Here is a 23,902-nt window from a genome sequence, read left to right as displayed (position 1 = left end):
GGGCCAAGGGCAGTGGATGAGCCCAAAGAACCAAACCACTAAGGTAGGGAGTGGGCTGATCATGGGAAGGATTTGTCCAAGGAGAGCCCATCCCAGAATCTGTCTTGGTGTCACCAGGTCAGAAGGATCTGGCAGAGACTGGGGAGACCAAGAATAACAGGAAGGGGGCATGGGCAGGGGGTTCTGGTTCTCAGCACTTGACATCTTTGCCAGAGCAGCCCTATGGGCCAGGCAGAGGTTCCGGGGGTGGCAGGGCACTCACCAGCCCTACAGATGGGTGGGGGGTCACTCCAATGTGAGGGGTGTCCGGGCACACACTTAATGCTGGCCTGGCCCTTCAGCACGTAGCCAGGGGCACATGAGAAGTGGATAGTAGCCCCCGCTGGGTGCAGCTGCTTCTCAGGACTGCGGGCACCATTCTCGGGGGCGCTGAGGCCATGGCACGGCTTGAGATGTTCCACTGCAAAGCAGGCAGAGCCCAGTGAGGGTGCCAGGCCCCTAGCCTCCAGAGGCAGCATCTTCCCCTCCTCCTCATTTGAGACTTACGGAGACATTTGGGGGGCCGGTCGCTCCACTTGGGGCTGCTGGCTTGGCGGTCATGGCAGGTGAGGATGGCACTCCCCGTCAGCACAAAACCCTGGTCACAGATGTACTGCACGGTGGCCCCCACGGGAAACTTGGGGCTAGATATGAGGCGTCGGCTGTGCTCCACATCCCCAGGGTCATGGCAGGAAGTCACTAAGGGTGGGGGGCGAGGGGGGGAAGTAGCCCAAGTAGAACTCAGCAAAAGCCAGTCCACGCTGGCTTTGTTCCAAATCAGCCAACATCTTCATGGCATACGGCTCCACCCCTGTTTATTTGCCCCTACCCTTTTGCTGGTGTATCTCCTCATTCGCCCCTTCCCATCCATCAGAGTCAACAAATACTGATTGGCCATATACCAGGAACGAAATACTCGGAGTACTTGGCGGATGACCCTATGAGAAAGTATTATCCCATTTCACAGATGAGGAAATTGAGGCTATGAATACCAGTTAATAATGGCTGGAGTCTGGGTCAGAATCCAGGAGAGAGGCTTGTAGGTTGCACTGGGGAGAATATGGGGAACAGGTACACTCACCCCTCTGGCAGGAGGGCAGGTCCTCACTCCAGGTTAGGTCCCACTGGCACATGAGGACACTGGATCCCACCACCTGGTAGCCAGGATAGCACTGGTAAGTGACGACAGTGCCATGTACCAGCTCAGGCTGCGACGGGCTCTTCCAGCCATTGGGGATCTCAGGCAGCTCCGGACACGTGTCATTACGGGGCACCTCTGGGGGCAGCAAGAGGCAGGCCGTCAGCAGCACCAAAGGGACTGTGCTAGCCTCCCTGACCCTGAGGGCACTCCGGCTCCTGCCAGTTTGTCCTGGGCCTAGCCTGGCCTAGGCAGGCTCAGCGATTCATGCCTTCCTGCTCAAGGGCCCCTCCTTGCCTGTCCCTGGCATCATTGTGTCTCCTAGATTCCAGGGTTGTCACCTAAGCTTTGGCCTTACTTCCAGAAGCACGTTGGCCAATTCCTCAGGGATTGGGTAGGGTGGGGAAAATTGTCATTTCTGTCAAAGATTGTTAGAGAGGTAGAAACGAACACCTCTCCTCAGTTCCCTATTTCTGTTATGAGGTTCCTCCTGCTGTCTACCCAAATCCCTCCTGCTGCAGCGGAGCCTTGCTTCCTCTCACTGGGCCCTCAGGGAAGATGGAGAACAAGACTAGCTTCCCGAAGGTGATACCTGGAGTTTCCCAGCTTTCCCTCATCAGATAAGAGCACTCAGGCTCCTCATTGCCCTGGACTCTCTGACTTGCCATGGTTCAGGGTCTGCATCCTGGCGTCCCTTTTCCCCCAGGCAGCAGGGTGGGGCAGGGGCAAGCTCACCAAAGAAGTGGATGACAAAGCCCTGCTGGTAGCCCAGCACTGAGGCCCCGGGGTCTGACTGGAACTGTATGGTGACGTCAGCCATGGAGGTAAAGAGCTTGAAGTGGCCACGGGGCCCAGAGTACTGGCCCAGGACCCGGGCTGTCAGGTCATCCCCATCGTAGAAGGTAAGCACGTCACCAGGGCCTATGCGCAGCCTGTGGAGGAGGACTGTCAGGAAGGGTGGGCCCGGGGACCCCAGGACGGGCTGGGTGACAGATGTCCCCAGAGCTCAGGAGGTAGCTTGGCCAAGCCCAGTGGGCACTCACACTCGGACGTCCAGCATGATGCGCTTGTCTTCCTCCACATGCACGCCCCAGATGCAGTCCTGCCCACGGCCGTAGGGCTCTGGCCAGTTGGGGGAGAGCACCACGCCGGCCGAGTCTGTGATCTCCCCACTGCACACAGCTGGAAAGCAGAGGAGGCGCATCCCCTCCGCGTTCCCCCCAGTGCCATGTCCTGGAGCTGCCACCGGCCCACAGGAGTGCCTACCCACTGCTTGGAGCCCCCCACCTCCTCCTCAGGGGGAAGCTTGAATCACACATGTCAGAGGGCCCCTGTGGTCCCAGGCCCTGTGGCTGGCTCCCTGGTGCCCACCCTGCTCCCTGCCCTGGCAGGCCCATCTACTGGTGTCTACTGACCTCGGCAAGCAGGCTCTGTCTCGTTCCATTGGGGGTCATGAGGGTCAACGCACTCAATGATGATGGAGCCCTGCTCCAGGGTGTAGCCAGGGTCGCAGCTGAACTCCACGGTGGTACCCACAGGGTAGGAGGGTGCGCTGCTGCTGAAGTTGCCGTATTTGACAAAGGGCTCATAGCAATGGCCTTGCTGGAAGGCTGCAAACCACAGGGCCCAGCCCAGCTCAGCCTCGACTGGAGCAAACACAGGGGGCAGTTGTCCGCCTACTTCCCTCCCCAAGGCCTTTCTCTTCCTGACTGCAGATGTATGTCTGAGATTTGGAGCAGAGGGCAGGGACAGCCCAGAGCATCCGTCCCGATTGTGCTCAGGAGGTCATCTTGATTACCATTGTGTTCCCAGTGCCTAGTTTGTGCTTAGTACACAGAAGGTGCTCAATAAATGTTTTTTGAATAATGAACACATGCATGCATGAGTGGTGCTAGGATGTCTCTTGTAGCAATTCTCCTTCCCTAAGGGTTGGGGCCATTTTTGTTCTTCAAACTCTAGAGAATTCATTCTCTTGGACCAGAGGTCCTGGGTCCAGGCAGGGGTCTCCTGAAAAGATGGAGTAGAATCCTGGACTTCAGGAGAGGGGTAGGGAGAGGGGACCTGGGTGGCAGGTGAGCAAGGGCTGAGTTGGAAGGCGTGATAATGGAATGGAGGCAGAGGGGGAGGGTGTGAGAAGAGACCCCAGGCTCAAGACCCCCACCCCCAGTTAGGTCCCAGCAGACTCACCCTCATAGCGCAGGGCCATGCCTGCAGCCGCACCACTGCTGTCAGTACTGAGCTCCACAAAGAAGTGTCGGCCGGAGCTGAGCAGGCCCTCAATGGGCAGGTACTCCACCTCATAGGAATCATACACCGGGGGGGCTTCCACATTGTCCCCATTGCGGATGATGAGCCTGGGCCAGGAGAGCGGCAGCTGCGTGGCTGGTCGCTGAGTCGAGTGGGGTGAGGCCCCAGGCTTGGGTACCATCCCTCCAGCAGGGTATTACCAGGCCAGGCACTGCTATCCCACCAGGATACCCCCTCACCTGTCGTCATCCTCTGCCAGGGAAACCTTCTCAAAGTGCAGGTGCAGCCGCTGGCCCTCGGGAGCCTCAAGCAGCCAGTGGCAGGTGAGGTTGATGCTGTAGTTGCCCGGGAAGCCAGGAGAGACGATACGGCCCGTGGTGGCATTGCGGATCACTCCACCGCAGGAAGCTGTGAGACAGGGGTGGGACGGTGGGCTGGGCTGGCCAGTGGGATCCTAGACAGCCTAACAAGCCTCTCTGCCCATCCCAGCTCTGTACCTTCTGCACGGGCCAGCAGGGAGCTTGCTTTCATGGCCCTGAAGGTCAATCCTTTGCCCCTGTGACCCTGCTCCAGGCAGCCGACCTCCTAACCTTTCACACCTCTGTTATTCTTCATGTGCAACTCCCTTGACTAAGGTAGATCTTCCATTGCCTAGCCGTGTGGCCCTGGGTAAGTCACTTACCCTCTCTGCTGACTCCTCTGGGAGGCCATCCCTGATTTCCCCTGCCCAGGTGAACTTTATTAATACCCCTTACCAGGGTATATCTGCTGCAGGGTATATCCAACCTTCTTGGGTATATCTGCTGTCTCTACCTCATGTCACTTTCTTAAACCAGTTATTATTGGATATGTCCCTTACGTAGGCCCCCTTGGGCAGGGACCAAGTCTTTTCAGGCCAGGCACAGAGTTGGTATTCAATGTTTGTTGAATAAAATGAGTGAATGGATATTAAAAAAGAGAGTGGGACTAGATCAGGGATGACAAACACCTGGTATGCATGCCGTCCACCTCCAATTCTTGTGCCCTTAGCAGGCATTGCTAGCCAGGCGATGGTCTTGAATGCTGTCTGAAACAGCATCACTACCACTGTCATTTCTGGGCTGACCCCTTAGGGCCTTTCCAGCAGTGGTCCCTCTGGCCTGGGACCGTCCTCTCTTCCTAAGCAGAGGCTTATCAGCTCTCCCATCCCCATCATTGAGGGCTGCTGAGTTACTTGGCCACGGGCTCCTGGCAGTTAGATGGGGCCAGAGAAGGGGTCTCAGGCAACAGGAGTGTGGCTGGTTTCAGGCAGCGCTTTCCTCTCCTGGACACGCAGCTCTGGACCAGCTCTCAGAGACCAGGCTGCCGTGGCCAAGACCCGGTGCCTTTGTCTCCAAGTGTTCAAGACTGCAGAATATTTTAACCTAATAAAGCTTCCGGGGAAGGAGTTGTGGTGAGTTTCTTCTCTGCTTCTTTGCAGAGGGGGCAGACTCACCTTTCTGCTTGGTCTCAGAATGGAACTGCCCTTCAAATCTGATCATGCCCCATCCTCCACTTAAATTCCTCAGTGGCTCCCTATTACCCTCAGGATAAAGTCCAGCCTCAAGAGGGTGTTCAAGCCCTTTATAAACCACTCTCTCTTGACTCAGCGTCAGCCCTTCCCCGTACACCCGCTTCTTCAGGTGCACCTCACCATGTCCTCACGACAGTGTGCTGCTTCGTGCCTCCGCATCTTTGCAGGTGCTGTTCCAGGAATCCACTCCACTTCCCTGACCCTAACATGCCTGTCATCCTTCCCTGCCTTCTCCTTGGGAAGCTTTCCTTGTCTCCTTCCTCATTTTGGAGACGCTCTCCTTCCCTTGGATCCCCACTGTGCCCTGAGTTCCCCCCATCACAGCTCCATCTGCACTGAACTTCCTGAGCTGCTTTCCAGTCTTCCCACCAGACAGAGAGCTCCTTGAGGGCAGAGCCCGTGTCTGGCTTATTCACCTCTGCTTGTACCTGGCACCTAGAAAGAGTTTATAGAATGAAATAAGTATCAAAAACCCAAGCTGCCTTTCACACTGCAAACTAAACATTCCATCTCCCTTCTGCCAACAAGTCCCACTCCACTGGCAGCAATCTCAGACTCCCTGATCACCCAGGGCCAGAACCTGGGAGTCTCCTCCTTCCCCCCATTCCCTCATCAGTGACTCTGGAAACACTTCCCTCCTCTTCATTCCCGAAGTCATTGTCTAAGTTCAAACCGTCTTGCCTGGCTGGCTGCCTAGCCTCCAGACACCACCCGGCTGTCTCTCCTGAGGAATAGTTCTGAGCCCCTCCCTCCCCATCTCACAAAATTTCAACAGCTCCCCACCCAGTGTCTTGGCCTGACATTCAAGGCCCTCCCACTGCCCCCTCCACATGTCTCAGGCCTCAGCCAAACCTGGCTGTTTTCTGTGTCCCTAAATGCTCCCTCACCTTCTCACCTCTGTGTCACTGCCCACATTGTTCCCTCCACTGAAATGTCCAGGGACTTCCCTTGTGGTGCAGTGGTTAAGAATCCGCCTGCCAATGCAGGAGTCACAGGTTCGAGCCCTGGTCTGGGAAGATCCCACATGCCACGGAGCAACTAAGCCCGTGTGCCACAACTACGGAGCCCACGTGCCACAACTATGGAGCCCACGTGCCACAACTACTGAAGCCTGCACGCCTATAGCCTGTGCTCTGCAACAAGAAGCCACAGCAATGAGAAGCCCGCGCACCACAACAGAGTAGCCCCCGCTCGCCGCAACTAGAGAAAGCCCACGTGCATCCACGAAGACCCAACACAGCCAAAAATAAAAAAATAAAAAATAAATAAATTTTAAAAATCAGTTACTATAATTTACCACATCAACAGATCAAAGGAAAAATCATATGATCATCTAAATAACAGCTGTATGAATAGTTAATACAACTCAACACTCATTAAAAAAAAAAAAAAAAAAGTCAAACCTTCAACGCTTACTTCCCCTAGGAAGCCTCCTAAGTACCCAGCTAAGGATGATTGCTTCCCCCTATCCCAGGTCACTCTGTCTCTTCACTGGTACTTTTGTGTTTTGTTTTTTGACTGTGCAGCTTGCTGGATCTTAGTTCCCCGACCAGGGGTCGAACGTGGGCCCACAGCAGTGAAAGCACTGAGTCCTAACCACTGGACCGCCAGGGAATTCCCTCTTCATTGGTACTTTTAACTCCCTGCTCTGGAAGCTGGTGACCCATGTACTTTCTTTCACTCCCATTTCCTGGAACTGTGCGCTCCCTGAAGGCACAGTCCCTGTTTAATTCTGCTCTGTATACCTGTGGTGCCTCCGTACAGTAAGTGCTCAATAAGTGCAGGTTGGGTGAACGCCGCTGATGTGTGTGGCCATTTTCTGGCTTCCTTATGGAGAGCAAATGAAGGTGCCAGACAGCAACAGAGAGCAGGAATGAGCCCCCCACCTCACTCCCCTGTTCAGCTCTGAGTCCCCTGGGGCTACTCACCAATGCAGACAGGCTCCTGAGAATCCCATAAGGGCTGGGTGGCGTTGAGACAGGTAAGGAGCCTGGCACCCTTCAGCTGGTAGCCAGTGGCACAGTGGAAGCGGGCACTACCTCCTGGGTGGAGGCTGGTGACAGTCACGGCTCCATAAGCTGGACGTCGGGGAAAGCGGCAGCTCAGGAGATAGGCTGCAGAGAGAGAATGGGTGATGTGTGTGTGTGTGTGTGTGTGTGTGTGTGTGTGTGTGTGTGTGTGTGTTGAGTGGGCTGAGTCATAGCCAGGGCAAAAGGGGCCTGCCCCAGCCTGCCTTGAGGTGTCAGAGGAAGCATCAGGAATTCCAGAAGAGACTCTGATCCCCTCCCCAGAAGGTGCCAGTGATATTTCCGGCAGCCTGGGCTGGTTAATGGAGCAAGTACAGAGGTGGAAGTTGGAGCCTTGGGTTCTGGTCCAAGCTTTCTGACACTTAAGGCAAGTTACTTCGCCTTTCTGTGTCCTAGTTTCCTCATTTGTTAAATGAGGTTCAAAATGCCAGCCCACTTACAGGGATATTGTGAGAATAAATGAGATAGTATTTTATTCAGCTTGGTATCTCTGGAACCAAGAAATGTTTATTGAATGACTTGTAGATGTGAAAGAACTTGAAATAGAGAAAAGCCTATACTGATGTAAAGTACTGATATTATGTTTCCTATAGGGGACAAATATGAATTACAGCAGGAAACACTTAAGTCAGAGACAGTAAAAGCTTTCCCAGTATTCACTGAGAAATGCTAAAAAGCTTGATGGCAAGGGCTGAGGACTTTTTAAAAACAGGATGGGTCGAGGGTGGCAAGGCAGGACACGCCTTCAAGGAAGTTGTGGGAGGGACAAGTTGCCCTGGGAAACTTGGTAACTTTTAGAACTGTCATACCAAGTATGACCGAATGGTGGCAGCAAAGCCTATAAAAAAAAAAAACCGGCCAATCCCAATCCAGTGCCAAACTGGGGCCTTAGCTAAAAATAGGGGTCAGGGCTTGGGTCTGAGAGGTGGTCAAGGAGAGGGGCTGAGTGAAGAGTCTGGGCTATAGTCTGCAAACCCTCGGAGGTGGTGGGAGAGATGAGGACCGTCTAGACTGAGGAACCACTCGTGGGTCTCGGGGTGGAGGAGGCCCACCCTTACTGATGGTACTAGGTGGATAGGAAGAAAGGTCCAGGCAGGGACTCTACAAGCCTCTGTGTGCCTTTGTATGAATATAAGAAAAGCCTGCCTCTGGGCAGACGAGGGTCCAGACACAAGTTTTGTGATTTTCACCTGTCCTGGTCTTAGTTACTAGGTCTGTGAAAGGGGGAGATGATTCCTACTCATCCGTCTCTCACAGAGTTCTTAAAAGAATGGCCAATGAGTGATTGCTTGTGATTGGTAGTCAGTATGGGGCAGTGCTTAGGAGGTGGGCTCTGATGTCAGACTGCCTGGGTTTGAATACAGGCTCCCCTACTTGCTGTGCCACTTTGGGCAAGTTACATAACTTCTCTGTGCCTCAGTTTCCTTGTTTGCCCACCCATTTGGAGTTTGCATCCAATGTTGTTACATGAGAGGTTAAGTGAGAGGATATATGTGCGGTGTCTGGCCCAGAACAAATACTGCACACACCAGCTCGCTGTTATTGTTTGTAACTTTGATTAACAAAAGCACCACTCATGTGCATGCACCTTCCAGCCTCTAAAGTGCCTTCACACTCTTCTTACTTGATGTCTACAACATGCTTAGGAGGAAGTTAGGGGTTATTAACTCACCTTCAGGTGAGGAAGACCAAGGTTCAGAGAGACTGAGGGACTTGCCCTGACCACATAGTCAGTAAGTGGTAGAGTGGGTGCTTGAAACTCCTGGCCCTAGAGCCCACTGCTTTATATCTCCTCTTTCCCACCTGCTTTCCCACATGAAGTAGAAACCTGGGCTCAGGAGTCAGAGAAACCTGAGAGTAATAATGAAGGCTGTCTTGGGTGGTTGTTCAGGGCGGCCACTCACAATGATCTGGGGAGAAACCCCAGGCTGGGATGGGATGGGACACTCTACCCAGAATGGAGGGGGGAGTGACACTGAGGGCAGTCTAGGTCATGAGCCAGAGGTCGTGCTCAGCACTTGTACTTCCATCTTCCCCATGAGTTCTTATCACAGTTCCGGGAAGGGAGGTCCCCCATTTCACAGATTAGGAACTTGGGCTGGGATGAGGTGAGAGCAGGAGGCTGGGGGCAGACAATGAAGCCCCCAGACTCCATGGTGGGTAAAGTGCCACTTCCCAAGACGAGCTTCCTCCTGTTGCCATGACGACTGTTCCCGGGGAGCCTGCATCACTGAAATCTGTTGAGCTATTTTCTCCCTGGCATCTGTTTCTGGGGCCAAGTCCAGTGCCAGGAATATTCAGGAGGGAGGAGGGGGATGCCTGGCAGGACCTTCTACTTCCTCACCCTGCCTGAGGTTGTGGGAGGGGAGTTGGAATTTGGTTCTGCAGATGAGGGTCCAACCTTATGATCTCCAACATTATCTTGGATAGCTCTGACAGGGGTGTGGGTACAGGGCCCCTCACCCCCTCTTCTGGCACCCTCTTTCTCCAGCCCAGGGAGATGCGCGTATGAGCACACGCTCCTGTTCCCATCTCTGGGATCAGGGCTAATTACAGCCTATAATTAGGGGAATTACACTCATTAAGGAAAGAGCTGATCATTGACAAAAACTGGGCGAGGAGGGAGGGCTTCTGGGAACTGAGAAAGAGGCAGGACTGGGCCAGCTTTCCCAGCCCCTCCTTGGGGTCTGCACCCCTCGCCAGGCCTCCAACTCGCTGCCTTTCAGCCACCTTTGTCTGGCCCAACAGAGAGAAGGTCTGGGGGTTTGTGCAAAGGAATTTGCAGCAAGAGAGAAGGTTACCGTGGTATGATTATGCCCACTGCTAGGGAGGACTGATGAGCCGTTAGGGAGGCTGGTCGGGCTGCCTAGACGCTCACCCTTGCCTCAGCTGGCCCCTTGCCTCTGACAAGCCCCTGGCCAGCCCCTGATGGCCACCAGGCTCCCTGTTGCCACACCAGATTGCTCCCCCAGTTTAGGTGGAGAGGCCAGGAAGGGGTGAGTACTCCTTAGGGGAGGGGTCCAAGCATCCCCATCTCCAGAGGAGTGATTGTGGCTCCTGGCAGGGCCGCGGAAGTGGTCCCTGACAATGCAAGCCAATTGTTCATGTCAATCATTTCCCCATTAGCACTCCCCAGTCTGAACTGGTTACCTTGTCACAGCAGTGCAAGGGATCAAGAAGACTTTGGGGAAGAAGGGGCCAACAGGGATACTGATGGGAGAGGGATAGAGTCCCAAACCCCTTTTCCTCCCTTTCCCATCCTACTAGCTCCTTAACATAGTTCCGGTTTCTTTCTGGATGCGTGCTAAGCCCTTGACATGCACCATTTTGTTTCATCCCTACCATGACTTTGTGGAGTAGGTGTTTTGGACTCGTTTTACAACAGAGGAAAAGGAGGGTTAGAGAGGTCAAATGACTTGTCCAAGGTCAATAGCCAGTGGGAAGGAGATTCAGACACAGATGTGCCCATATCCTGAGTCTGTGATTTTCCTATTACATCATGCCACTCTCCTATTTCCAGCGGTGTTCTGAGCTGACTGGGACATGGCCAGGTGAGGCAGTTCAGGAAGGCCAGGTTGGTAGCTAAGGACCTTTAGATGGTCACTATCAAGCCCCTTTGACCTCGACCCCCTTGCATTTGGGGAGAGGCCTTCTATTGTTACTGCCTGTTAGGTGTCTGCCTCCTGAGGAGATTCTGAACTCCTTGAGGGCAAGGACTTGGCTGGATCTTGATACTGCCAGTCTCTAGCACAGGCCTCGCAACTAGGAAAAGTTTACTGACTGACTGAATGAATGAGTGGCAAGGGACACACCTGGGGCTGCCTGATTCTGTGTCAGTCCCCCTTTGAGACCAGTCCTCTGCAGGGTGGTAGGTGGAACAGGGAAGGTCCTGGAGGTATCAGATGGGCAATACTCACCTCCAGTTGTACAGAGCTTCCCTGGGCAACTGAGTTGTATGTTACTAGTCTCTCCATGCTTCCCCCAGGCTGTAACAGCACCAGAGATCCCCAGGAGGGCAGCCAGTCTGGGCTGGTATTTTCCTCAGCTACCCAGGCCTACCTTGGTAGTAGAAATGGAAGGTGCCAGGCCCAGCGGGTGGTGGGAGGCTCTGGAACCTCAGGGCCGCTTGGTGGGTGGGGCTGCGGATGACGTGGCCCCTCAGCAGGAAAGACTGGTTGGCCAGGGGCAAGGGGTCAGGCCCCCCGAGGCCCTCCACAGTTATTGTCTCCCCTTCTCGGAGGCTGATGTTCTGGACCTGTCCATAGAATAAACAGAGCAAAGCAGAAGAGTCAGGCTTCTTTTTGCTGATTGAGCCCTGCTGCCCTCAGGCTCCTGCAGGCCCGGGGCATGGCCAATCCTCAGTGCCCCTTGGGCATTGGAGCCCCGGCCCTGAGCTAGGCACTTCAGTGCAGGAAGAGCTCATTTTACCTTCCCAGTAACCCTGTGAAATGGGACCTGAAGTTCAGAGATATCAAGTAAATTATCCAAGGTCACATAGAGAGTAGCACAAGTGGGATTTGTAAACACGTCTGTTTCCAAAGCTTTTCAGCTACACCAAATGCTTCCTGTCCCTTCATAGCTCTAGGCTCAGTTTTCTCATTGGTAAGGTGGGGATGCAGTTGGTGTGTTGAACTAGATGGTGTCTGCTGAGGGCCTGGCCAGCAAGGTGGGCTCTTAAACATCAGCTTCCCCTGAACATCCTCTGTTGTCCTCTCACACCCAGCCTGCCTCAAACTGAGCACCCGCTTCCCCCAGCTGGCAGCTCCCCTGGCTCCCCAGCTCAGGGAATGACCTTACCATCCATCTGCAGGCCCAAGTTAGAAACTGGCATCTCTCCTCCTCCCTTATACCCCACATCAAATCCGTCATTCCTTCCTGTCAACTGGCCCCCAACTCTGTTCACTGCCCTTCATCCCCGCTGCTACCTCCCCCGTCCTCGCTGTTATTGCTCACCTAGACCCTCGCAGCAGCCTCCTGCCAGCCTCCCTGCCTGCAGGGCTTAACCCACTTCTCCCTCCACCTCATATTCTCTGAACTGCAGCCAGTGAATAGCCCTGATATGTTGCTGCTCATGGTGCTTCCTTATTTAAATCATCCGTGGCTCTCCAGTGAGCCCACAAAGACCACAGTATCTAGTCCAGACTCCTTGCTGTGGCCCTCGAGGCCCTGCCCAACTTGGCCTCTGCTGACTGCTCAGCCTAGCCTTATGCCACGCCCCTCCACGTGCCAGCCACCCTTCTGTTCTCTCTTCTCCGGGCCTCTTTTTCCAGTCCTTTCCTCTGGCTGTCACAGGCCCCTCTGCCACCACCCCAACACCCTTAGACCTTCAATCCCTGCAGCATCCTCTGGGCTCCATGCCTTCATTCAACAAGGATTGGACAGCAACAGACTCTGCCCAGAGGGGAAGTGTTAGTGTGGCCTGGTAAAGGAGCACTGGATTGGGAGCCCAGAGGTCTGGGACCTAGTCCTAACCATGTGATCTTGGACAAGTATGCCGACTATTGGAGCTTCATTTTCTCCATCATATAAAATGCCTAGTGTGAATCTTTGCTACTCAGAATGTGGTCCCTGGGCCAGCAGCATCAGCACCACCGGGGAGCTTGTTAGAAATGCAGAAGCTCAGACTCCACCTAAGATCTACTAAATCATCTTTTGCATTTTTTTTTATATCTCTGATTTTCTTTCTTTCTCTCTTTTTAAAATTAATTAATTAATTAATTTTTGGCCGTGTTGGGTCTTCGGTGCTGCTCGCGGGCTTTCTCTAGTTGCGGCGAGCGGGGGCTTCTCTTGTTGCGAAGCACAGGCTCTAGGCACGCGGGCTTCAGTAGTTGTGACACACGGGCTCTAGAGTGCAGGCTCAGTAGCTGTGGCACACGGGCTTAGTTGCTTCAAGGCATGTGGGATCTTCCCGGCCAGGACCCGAACCCGTGTCCCCTGCATTGGCAGGCAGGTTCTAAACCACTGCGCCACCAGGGAAGTCCTCATCCTTTGCATTTTAACAAGGTGATTCCGAAGCATTGATCTACATGGTTTCCAAGGTCCTTACTATGTTGCTCTGAGGTAGGACCTTCACAGATTATCCTCCTGGGCTAGTTAAGTGGCATCCAATGAGTCACCAAATCCTTCCTAATCTTATCTCCCAAATATTTCAGTTGATTCCTCCTCTCCATCCCTTTGTCTCTATCTTGGCTCTGATTACCTACCACCCTCCCCCCCACCCATTGTTCCTCACCTGGCCTTCACCCCTCCCATCCCCAACTCATCTCCCTGGCCCCGGCTGTCTCAAGATTGGACCATGTCTCTCTCCTACCCAAACCCTGTGGGTGACTTCAGATTGTCCACAGGAAGAGGTCCAAACTTCCCAGCTCACAGTTGGCCTCAGCAGCTCTGCCAGGCTCTTATCTTCACTGCAGCCACAGGCCATGCCTCACTCCCCTCCTCTGGGCATTTGCATATGCAGGATCCAGCCCAGGGAATGCCTTCCGTTTTTTCCTCTCCTGCTGAAGCTGCTCATTCTTTCAGGTCTCAGGGCCACCATCCTCTGCCTCCCAAGCCAGGCCAGTCAGTTCCTTTACTTCAGGCCTCTCTACCGTCTGTCTCTCTTATAAAGCCTAAAGGTAGCATTTTGGGTCACAATGCCCTCTTCGCTGGCCAGTTGCAATAAAGATGTGTGGAAAGGGTTAATGTGTGGGTCGCTAGAGGGACATTCCTTGCAGATTTCTGTAAACTGAGAAGCACAGAGCATGCTGAGCCCAGCCAGGTCCAAGGACGCAGCTGCGCTAGGCTCTGGGCCCCTCAGACTGTGGGTGGTGAGAGCATGCGTGCCCTGCAGACTCCCCTGCCTGGGAGAAAAGGCCTAGGGGATCTTTGGGGCTGAAGAGAAAACGCAAGGCAGGGTGCTGGGGCAGATGTGCAGCCTCTCCATGAGGAGCTCCCCTCCAGGGCACATTTGGGTGGAGGCTGCTGGACCATCTGCCAGGGACATTCCTCAGGGAATTCCTGCAGCAGGCGGAGGCTGGATGAGGTCCCCTCAAACTTGGAGATTCTGTGATTCTAGAGTTGGGCAAACAAGACACACACACGTGGAATCTGTAATTATCGAGAGATGCCAGGCAGCATATAATTCTGCCTTAAGTGGGACTGAATGCATGCAGCAGGAATCCTCTAGGGGGGAGTGGAGGGGTTGCAGGCTCAGGGAGAGCACGTGGAGCAGGTGGGGCTGAGAGGCCTTACGGGGGCAGGGCCGGCCTGGGAGGAAGAGAAAGGGAGGACATCACCGCAGGGGAATTACTAATGAAGTGAAGGCAGAGAAGTAGACGTGAAGTTAGCATTTTTCCTAGTTCCCACAAACACCCTTTTGACCCCTATCTTCCAGCTCCTGACCCTGCTTTTTAGCCAGCAACGGTGGCAACAGCAATAACAACAATTACCATTCACAGAGCGCCTACAATGTGTCAAGCCTTGTACTATTTACAGATATTTCATCCTCACCAGAATTCTGTAAGGTGGGTGGTAAAGTCCCCTTAAGTAAACAGAGGCTGGGAGAGGCTAAGGTCACACAGGTGTTAAGTAGTAGAGCCTGGCCTTGCTGGAGGCAAAGGCAGCTCCCTTCCTCCTAACCTCATGGGGGTGTCTCCCGCAGACAGATTTCTAGACATCTTTATTCCTGGGTCCCAGGTCCGCCAGGTTTAGCAGGGAGGTGGTTTTTGGCCATACTGGGCTTTTTTCAAGATGTTGAGCCATCTTTCCCCCCAGAAGCCCGTAAAGCTGAGAAAACTGGGAGCTGAGACCTCTGTCCCCCTCCAATCTGGGGAAGGCATGGGCCCCTCAAAGCTGGCCTGGTGGCAGGGGTTGCCATGAGAGCATGGAATGGAGTGGGCCTGATTACTTGGGGCTCTTATCCAGAAGGTACTCTATTCTCACAATGGCTGTCTATGCAGCGCTGGTCCCTTGGGTTTCAAGCACCCACTTGCAGGCCTGCCACAGTGGCCAGATGTAATTTGTCACTTGTTTGAGGGCCAGGCCTGACAGGGGCCAGACAGGGCTTGGTGTTAGACAAGGGGGGTGATGAAGTCTTGATGTAATTTGCAGGCATCTGAAGGGCTCAGGAGACAGATTGAAATGTCAGCTCTGCTCACGACGGCTGTCTTCCCACACCCCTAGCCAGTGACAAGAGGGGAGCTGGGGATCAGGCTGGGGAAGACAGAAGCAGAGGGAGCTGAGTACAATTCCCACAGGACTCTGGGCTGTCTAACACTGCCCAGCTTCCAGCAGACCAGGGGTCAGTTCAAGGAAGGAAATATGGCTGCTTTGAGGGGGCTGACTCCTTCCTGGATGGGAGGTGGGGAGGATTCAGGTTGCCCTCTGCCAACCCCAGACCATCAGCCTTGACTGGCCTGTCTGTCCCCATGGAAGCTGCCAGTCGGTCTCTAGGACATGCTCTAATGGTGCGACTCATAGACAGGATGGTGCCACAAGTCCTTGCACACAATCATCTTAGTACAACCCTGCACGGGCCATGAGCTCAGGGATGACTTGTGTGTAAGCCCCTCCCCCAGTACCTGAGTCCCACTCCCAGAAGCTGACCACGGCCCCTGTTCTACTGCGCTCTCCTGATCACCGACACCTGTGTGTGTACTCTGACATTAAACCCACCACATGCACACAACTCCCTCAAACACATGACCTGGCACATATGTCCACACATACATGTGCTCTCTCACTCCAACAGTAGTAGAATCACAATTCTTCCCATGAGATCCTTTACAGTTTTCAAAGCTCTTTCACACCCATTATCCTCACAGATCTCACAAAACCTCAATAAGGGAGGCAGGGCAGGCTGTGTTTACCTCCAGCCTATAGAGAAGGGAACCTCGTAATCAGAGAAGTTGAGAGCTCCTCTTTGGGTCACACTGTAAATCCAAGGCAAAGCCAGGACTCCAGGCCAGGACTCCTGATTCCTGGTCCAGTGCTTTGTCTTCATGCAAGCATCCCAGGCCTCTCCCCTGAAACTGGGAGAATTCCAGATGGGGTTCCTAGAGGAGCAGGCAGGGCTGGGCTGAGAAAAGCGGTTGGGGATGGAGTTCTCCAACTGTTCCCAACTGAACTCTCTTTCTGCAACAGGACAATCTTCTGGGCCAGAGGAAGAATAGGGACTCTTGAGTCCTGGATCAACTCCCAGCTCCATCACCGACTAGTTGATAGGTCCTTGGGCAAGTCACATGACATCTCTGAACCCCAGTTTCATCTGTGAAATGGGATAATCACACCCACCTCATGGGGTTATAAGGGTTAAGTTAGATCCCGCCTGTACGGGGCTCAGCACAGAGTGGGCGCAGCAGGAGCAGTCCTCTTTCCCGTTTTTGGAGAGACCTGGGCCTCACCCAGGCTGTGGACCCACCTCACCTCAGGTCTGCCAGGGCTCTGCCTGGGAGGCACTGTACCTGGGAGCCACCCTCTCCCTAGCCCAGATTCTGAGCTGCTAGGAAGCAGGAAACAGGGTCAAGGGCCTGAGATACCACTGCCATTCTGAGCTATGAGGGAGCTTCCCACCCAGAAAAGGAGCCACACTCAGAGGGACTGGCTGGGAGGAGACTTTTGCATCATCTGGTTCAACCTCCTTTAACAGAAAGGGAAACAGGCCCAGAGAAGGCCAGGGCTTAGCCCAGTGACTGAGAGATGCGCTGCAGAACCAGGACTGGACCCCCACTTGCAGTTTCTGTGCTCTATGTGACAGCCTCTATGCTCTTGTCCTAACTGATGCTTGTCTACAAACACTTATGGGGTAGGGTCTGCTTTAGGGAGGGGAAGAGGGGCCTAAATCCTTGGGGCTAGACCTGTTTCCTCCCTTGTGACCCCCCCTCAGATAAGCCTTCTAGGAGCCAAGAAAGAGGAGCTTGCTGAGAAATCTCACCCCCCGACCCACCACCCTACTCCTGCGTCCATATCAGGCCTGGCCCTGACCCGGCCTAGAAGGGTAGGGTGTTCTGGTTATCAAACTGGCAGCTGGCCTGGCATGGGAGAGCAGTGTTCCAATGGGGCCATGTGGGGCACTAGGGCAGGGACTGTGGGCAGCTGTGTCCAGGCTCCAGATGGTACAGAGAGCACCCAAGCCAAGATGGGGCTGGCAGCGGGAAGGTTCTTGGAACGCCAAGCACAGTGAGAGACATGAGCCAGGCCCAGAAAGGCCTGGAGCTCTCAGGGGAGCTGGCTGCCTGGAGAGGAAATGGGACCCTCATGGGCCATGGGGCTCATGCCCACCCACCCTGAAGGGTCTCTCTAAAAAGAGCCTAGCCCAGTGCCCAATCCCCAGCTGAAATAGGCAAGCCTCTTCCCATCACAGAGGGCTGGCCCTGGCCTTCTTCCTACGGGCAGCCCAGACCCTCGGCCTCAGAAGGCACAGATAGCTGCAGCATCCTGAGGGGAGGTGGGGGCCAGGGATGAAGCAGGTTATGAGGGGCTGTGGTCTAAGCCATGGAGAGATGGGCTGTTAGGGATTCTGGAACCCCTGAGGCTGTTCCTCACAAGGAGGGGATTGAGAGGGTCTTGCCCAGGGGCCCAGCCTTTAGCCAGAGCTGTGGCCACATGGCAGGGGTTCAGCATGGTGTCAGGCTGACCTGCACAGGAGTGTGATTTTTGGGTCTTTAAGATGTTCCGGACTTCTCAGGTCGTCCACTGGTTAAGACTCCGCACTTCCAATGCAGGGGACTCAGGTTCGATCCCTGGTTGGGGAACTAGGATCCCACATGCCGCGTGGTATGGCCAAAACAAAAAACAAAAAAAGTTCCTCTCCTCCCACGGTTCCTCCAGTCCCCCTTGCCTGGATTCCATCCCTTCCACCTACCCTGAGCCATCCCTGTGAATTCACAGAAGGGCAGGCAGGGGCTTACCCATGATGGGAAGAAGCCACAAGCCCTCCCCAAGCCTGAAGGAGCAGTGGGCCGCCTCCTGGGCATTCCAGCTGTCTCATCTGTCTTGCCCCCAGTGCACAGCGTGGCCTGGCCCAACTGCCAGCCCTGGGCAGGAGGACACTGCACTCAGGCCTAGCCTCTGGCAGGAGTGCAATCCAGAAGCCATTAAGCCCACCTCCTGCTCCTAGGCAATAAGGTCACCCGTTCAAAACTGCCTGGGCAGGCTTCAAGGGCCAGTCTGCCTTACCTGCTGCTTTCCAGCTGAGGCTTGGCTGCTGGCCTCTCAACCTTCAGGCTTCAGAGCAGGTATCATCACCTCTGGGGAGCCTTCTCTGACCCCCCCGGCCCCCCCATGGTGGAGTGTGCCCTATCCTGGAATTCCTATCGTCCTCTGTGCTTCCCACTCCTATCCCCAACAGCACTGTGCATTTTGTGGTCATCATTTTTTTTTTTGGGGGGTCATCATTTATGATTTCTGTCTCCCTCACTAACTGTGAAGATCCATGTCTCCAGTGCCCAGTACAGAGCCTGGCACATAGTAGTTGCTCAATCTGTACTTGTGGAACAAATTCACTCAACAAAAAACATTAGTTAGGGCTTCCTTGGTGGCGCAGTGGTTAAGAATCTGCCTGCCAATGCAGGGGACACAGGTTCGAGCCCTGGTCTGGGAGGATCCCACATGCCGCGGAGCAACTAAGCCCGTGCGCCACAACTACTGAGCCTGCGCTCTGGAGCCCGTGAGCCACAATTACTGAAGCCTGTGCACCTAGAGCCTATGCTTCACAATAAGAGAAGCCACCACAATGAGAAGCCCGTGCACTGCAACAAAGAGTAGTCCCCGCTTGCCGCAACTAGAGAAAGCCCGCGCGCAGCTACGAAGACCCAATGCAGCCAAATGTAAATAAATAAATAAATTAATTAAAAACCCAAAACATTAGTTAATGATTAACGGAGTGACCTTGGGCAATTCCCTTTCCTTCATGGCCTCAGTTTTTCAACTACCCATTGGGTATTGGTCTGCAGTGTCATTAATTCTTTAGGTCCCCAAGTGGCCTGTGTGGTGTGGCCAGGAGGCTTAGATAGGAGCAGAGGTTGCTAGAACTGGCCATGGAAGAACCTTAAACCCTGCTTCAGCCCTGATGATTCTGTCCCTCCCCACCCAGCCCTCCCTGCCATGGCCTCAGGTGCTCTCCGGCCATCAGGGCCGACAGGGTCCCCAAGGACTCTGCCCAGTGGTGGTACGGTAGAGGGCGGGGCCCTCATCTGCCTGCTATGTTTCCTGACAGCAATCCAGGGCTGTGGCAGGTCTTCCTCTCAAGGTTGCCTGGTAACGGCTTTTACATTTGATAAAAAAAAATGTGGCAGAACCAGACAACAGACACGGGGCTTCCGGGGGCTTCCATGAGAGGGTGGGTATCCAGGGTGGGGCTTGTGCCTGGGCCAGGGCCAGGGCAGGCAGAGGCAGCATCTTGCCTCATTGTGGAGAGAATGGGCCCGGCCCATTCTTCGGGACTGGGCCCGGCCTGGCCTGGTGGGAGTCAGTGGGGATGGTAGGCTTGGGGGTAGAACCAGCCCAGGCCTGCAGAGGGGCAGCCAGCCTGGCATCTGCCCCCTCCCACCCCCTTCCCCACACCTGCAGCTGGTGCCTTCCACCTGGTGAGCCACAGCCAGTGCCACCACTCATTAGGTGATGATTTTACATTAATTACCTTAATTAAGCGGCACCGAGTGCTAATGGCTTGAGGTGGGGTGGCTGTTCCTAATTACCCTCCCAGTCAGACCAGAGCGAGGGGCACAGGGCTTGACAGAACAGGAGCAAACAGTTAGAGAAAGAAGGGGAGGGGCCCACCAGTGCTGGGAGGATGTCCCCCTCCGCAGGGCCTGGCTCAGAGACCTGGACCTGACATCCCCAGAGGGCAGGGCTGAGGGTGCTGCCCCAGGACAGATGAGCTTTAGGCCCAGATCCAGGGGCTTTGGGATGCGTGGGGAGCAGGCCGGGAACGGGGGATAGGCAGAGCTGTCCTCTTCCCTGGACTCCTCCTCTGCCCCTTCCCTGTGCTCCTCAGTCACCGCCCTGATTCCCTCAACTGGGCTGAATGCCTCTCCTCTCCACCTCCATTCAGTCTCCAGAGTCACATTAAATGTCACCTCATTCCTCCCCACCTCCATTCATTTGTCCACTCATTCAGTCAGCCCATGGAGAACCCAGTCTGGGCCGTGTACACCAAGGCACCCCTCAAGGAGCTTACAGTCTAACTGGGGAGATGACAGCTATAAACAGACCCATAGGAGACAGCGTGATGAGTGAGGATGGGGGATGCCCCAGGCTTTGGGGATCAGGAGAGAATTCCCAGAAAAAGTGATGCCAGTGTTGAGTCCTAGGGGAGGAGATAGGAGGATGACTCTTCCATGCAAAGGGACCAGTAGGTGAAACTGGGGCTTGTGGGGAAAGTGCGCTTGACCCATTCCCTTAGCTGCAAGCCGTTTAGTGCAAAGCAGGAGTAGAGAACAAGGGAAGAAGTGGCTAGAGATGGGCCCAGAGGCACTGGCCTTGATTTACAGGCCCTTGGGGGAGACGTGGGAGGTAGGATCAATTTCATTTGAGGAAAATGACTGCAGTGTGGGTGGAGGATGGTAACGGGGGCAAGCATGAGTGGAGTGACAAGTGAGGCATCCACTACAGCATCAGGGGACGGGTGACAGAGGCTGGACCACGTGGGGGTTGGGATAGAGGGGGAGCAGCAGGTAGACCTGAGTCTGGGGGAGTGTCATGGTGATAGAACTTGGGCATCAGGGAGCTGGTGGAACAGGGAGAGGGAAGGGCCAAGGTGCCTCTGGTCACACAGCTCCAGGGATGCCATCTATGATGCACCGTGGTGGCCCTGCTCTAGGTTTCTGACTGGTTGGGGTCAGTCTCTGAGGACAGGAGTAGGGTGGCAAGCATGTTTGGGGGAACAAAAAGGAAGAGTTGGGTTTGGGGCCTGTGGAGGTGGTGGAGCCTGTGGAACAGCCATGAGGACCTGCAGGCTCAGGTTTGGGGATTAAGAGGGAGCCTTAATGCCAAGGGAGGGATGAGATGGCCCAGGAAGGTAGGGGGCAGGGGGCTGGGCACTAGGTCTGGCTCTCCCAGCAGCTGGTCACCTTTGATGCTGTGGCCATGTCTTTCTTCCCACCTCTGCATCCCAGGAGCCAGCACAGGGCCTGGCCCAGAGGAGCTACTCAGGGAGTATTTGCTGAAGGGAAAGAGTAAGTGAATACAAGAGCGAGTGAATATATGAGTGAGTGAGGCTCCACGGCTCTCACAGGTCCAACAAGGCCGCCCTGGGTTCTGTCAACTCAGACACATGGATTCAGATGCTCACCCAATCCCGTGCCCATCGAGGCTAGAGCCCCTCCTCAGGCTCTCCTGAGCTCCTGATTAAACCCTTGGGGGAAGAGGATAGGCACACGTGCTTCTCCAGCAGCCCCTCTCAGCCTAGGCATCGCTGCGCGGGAGCAGGAACCTCTTCACTCCCTGAGGCGCAGGGCAGAATCCAACCATGTTTTAGGCCCACTGCCCAATCCTGGCCCTAGGTCCCTGTCCAACTGCTGACCCTGCACATCTCTACCCAACCCCCCGCCCCCATGGCCAGCACCTTTCTGGAAAGATAACACACTAGCCCCAGTTCTGCCCCTGCCGAATCCAGGTCACTCACCTTGATTTCCACACCGTAGCCAGGATAGACGGAGATGTAGTAGAAACAGTCCAGGCCGACATCAAGGGGTGAGCTGGGGGCTGTGGGGGAGTCCAGAGAGCCCTCTGGGCCTGAGAAATTCCAGCTACAAGGGCCTGGGAGGCAGGAGGAGACATAAGGCTAAACCCAGCTCTGGCGAAGTGGATCCAACTATGGCTGACCTGTGTGTGTTTGTGTGTGTGTGCGTGTGTGTGCGTGTGTGTGTGTGTGTGTGGTGAAGCTCACCCTTGGGAGGTCTACTACCCTGTTAAAAGCAGGGGACCCCTTTCTCTTGAGCACCTACTGTGTGCAATCTTGTCTCAGTTCTTGGCAGTAGCTCAATGAGGTAGGTCTTATTGCCGTTTTACAGATGAGGCTCAGGGAGGTGAGATAAAATTTCTAAGGTCTGCTGTAGTTGCTTCCAATCAGGATTTGAACCTGGGTCTGTCTGGTTCCCAAGGGCAAGGCAGGCCAGCACAGTGACAGAGAGGGAGGAATTCAGGGGCCCCTCAGCTCCCCCATTCCCATCTCGAGATCTGCAAGCCCTCAAGTAGCTGACCTGGTGGCTGGACTGTGGTGATGGTGGTGGTGATGATGGTGCTGGTGGTGGTGGTCTCCTCATCATCTCCTGAAGCCGTAGAGGTGGTGACGGTCCCCTCAATCCCAAGCCCTGTGGTCTGCGACATGACCTCTGGAGCCCAGGGCCTGCTTACGTCTCCAGGACCTTCTCGGGTCGGAGTCCATGCCCTGCTAGGGGGTGTAGTATTGGGCCTCTCTGCTGGGCCTGGGGTGGGCATTGCCATACTGGGCCCTGGAGGTAGGGGAGCTGTGATATGAAGTGCAGAGGGCTCTGACTCCAGGCTCCAGGGTCCTTCCCTGGACTGGGGCTGAGTAGGTGCTGCCACGATGGCTGGAGTGGGGCTGGTGAAGACGGGGCGGCTGTCCTGCCTGGCCAGAAGGGGAAGGGGACTCGGGGTGTATGGTGTAGGTGCGTCAGGCCGGAAGGGCTGTGCTGGCCTCAGCTCTGCCTCCCCCTCCTCCAACCCCTCTTGTAGGAATTCCTCGAGCAGGGGGTGGTGGTTAAGCAGCTTCAGGGTAGGGGCCGTTGTGACGAAGTGGATGCCTCGTTCTGGCTGCTCAGGCGTGGGGTTCACTGTCAGCTCCCCATCCGTCTCCTCCATGCCTGGGGCCTGCTCTTCCCCCACTGTAGGGGCCTCCGAGGAAAGTCCTGAAATAGTAACAGATGATCAGAGGTTCTCCTCCTGCCCCACAGTGAGCAGCATCACACCTAGTCCAGGCAGTAGGAGACCCACCTCTCTTTTTTTTTTTTTTTTTGCGGTACGCGGGCCTCTCACTGCTGCGGCCTCTCCCGTTGCGGAACACAGGCTCCGGACGCGCAGGCTCAGCGGCCATGGCTCACGGGCCCAGCCGCTCCACGGCATGTGGGATCTTCCCGGACCGGGGCACGAACCTGTGTCCCCTGCATTGGCAGGCAGACTCTCAACCACTGCGCCACCAGGGAAGCCCCCACCTCTCTTTTGACATAGAGCCTTGGGGAGTGTCCTTATGGTTGAAAATCATGGAGCTATAGAATTTTAGAGCTGGAAGTGAGATGGTATCACATACTTTAAGGATGGCACATGAGATATCCCTTCTCCTCCAACACCAGAGGTGGACATTACTAATCTATCATTGCACTATTTCCTGGTTGTTCTCAGATTCGGCCTCAGAATCCTTCTCAACACAGCACTCTAGGCAGCCATGCCTGATACCTCAGACCAACATGACGAACAAATATTTCTCATCCCTAACGTAGCTCAAAGGGCTTATTTTACCAATGATGAAACAAGGTCAAAGAAAGGAAATGACTTGCTCAAAGTCAACGACCAGGTAATTGAAGACGGGAGATGACACCCTTAGCAAGAGTGCCATCCCCCACCAGTGCGACTTTTCTGCCTGAGATTACAGGGCATTGCATTCAAGTTCACTTTCTGTTCTCAATGAACCTGGTCATTAGTCTCAGGAAATGCTTCATATATTTGGATTCCTTCACGGACACATGACGACATTTTTGTTGGGGTCCCATTATGCCCTATTTCTCTCACTTTTCAGAAAATAATTTCTTTTGTCTCTCTCTCTCTTTTTTGTCCTTCTACAAAAGCTAAACTCTGGAGTAAGGCAGATGTAAACTCTGGAGTAAGGCAGATGTAGCTTCAAATCCATCACCATGGGACTGTGTGACCTTGGGCAAATAACAAACTCCCCGAACCTTATTT

General features: G+C 54.6%; 1 protein-coding gene across 4 annotated transcripts in view; it reads right to left on the bottom strand.

The window, feature by feature from the left end:
• Window positions 1–23,902, bottom strand: part of SEZ6 (seizure related 6 homolog) — a gene marked incomplete at both ends in the record, with an annotated part of 43,885 nt that overhangs the window by 827 nt on the left and 19,156 nt on the right. For all 4 annotated transcript variants that reach the window (XM_082679222.1, XM_082679223.1, XM_082679220.1 and 1 more), the window contains 12 exons: window positions 263–460; window positions 547–738; window positions 1,121–1,315; window positions 1,913–2,109; window positions 2,221–2,359; window positions 2,593–2,787; window positions 3,365–3,531; window positions 3,664–3,832; window positions 6,905–7,090; window positions 11,063–11,258; window positions 21,609–21,742; window positions 22,186–22,854. In XM_082679222.1, the coding sequence (XP_082535348.1) occupies window positions 263–460; window positions 547–738; window positions 1,121–1,315; window positions 1,913–2,109; window positions 2,221–2,359; window positions 2,593–2,787; window positions 3,365–3,531; window positions 3,664–3,832; window positions 6,905–7,090; window positions 11,063–11,258; window positions 21,609–21,742; window positions 22,186–22,854 (2,637 nt within the window). The remainder of the gene's footprint in view (window positions 1–262; window positions 461–546; window positions 739–1,120; window positions 1,316–1,912; window positions 2,110–2,220; window positions 2,360–2,592; window positions 2,788–3,364; window positions 3,532–3,663; window positions 3,833–6,904; window positions 7,091–11,062; window positions 11,259–21,608; window positions 21,743–22,185; window positions 22,855–23,902) is intronic.

Source organism: Grampus griseus (assembly GCF_964374135.1).
Source record: "Grampus griseus genome assembly, chromosome: 20".
Classification (NCBI taxonomy): domain Eukaryota; kingdom Metazoa; phylum Chordata; class Mammalia; order Artiodactyla; family Delphinidae; genus Grampus; species Grampus griseus.
This window is presented reverse-complemented; position numbering and strand designations above follow the sequence as displayed.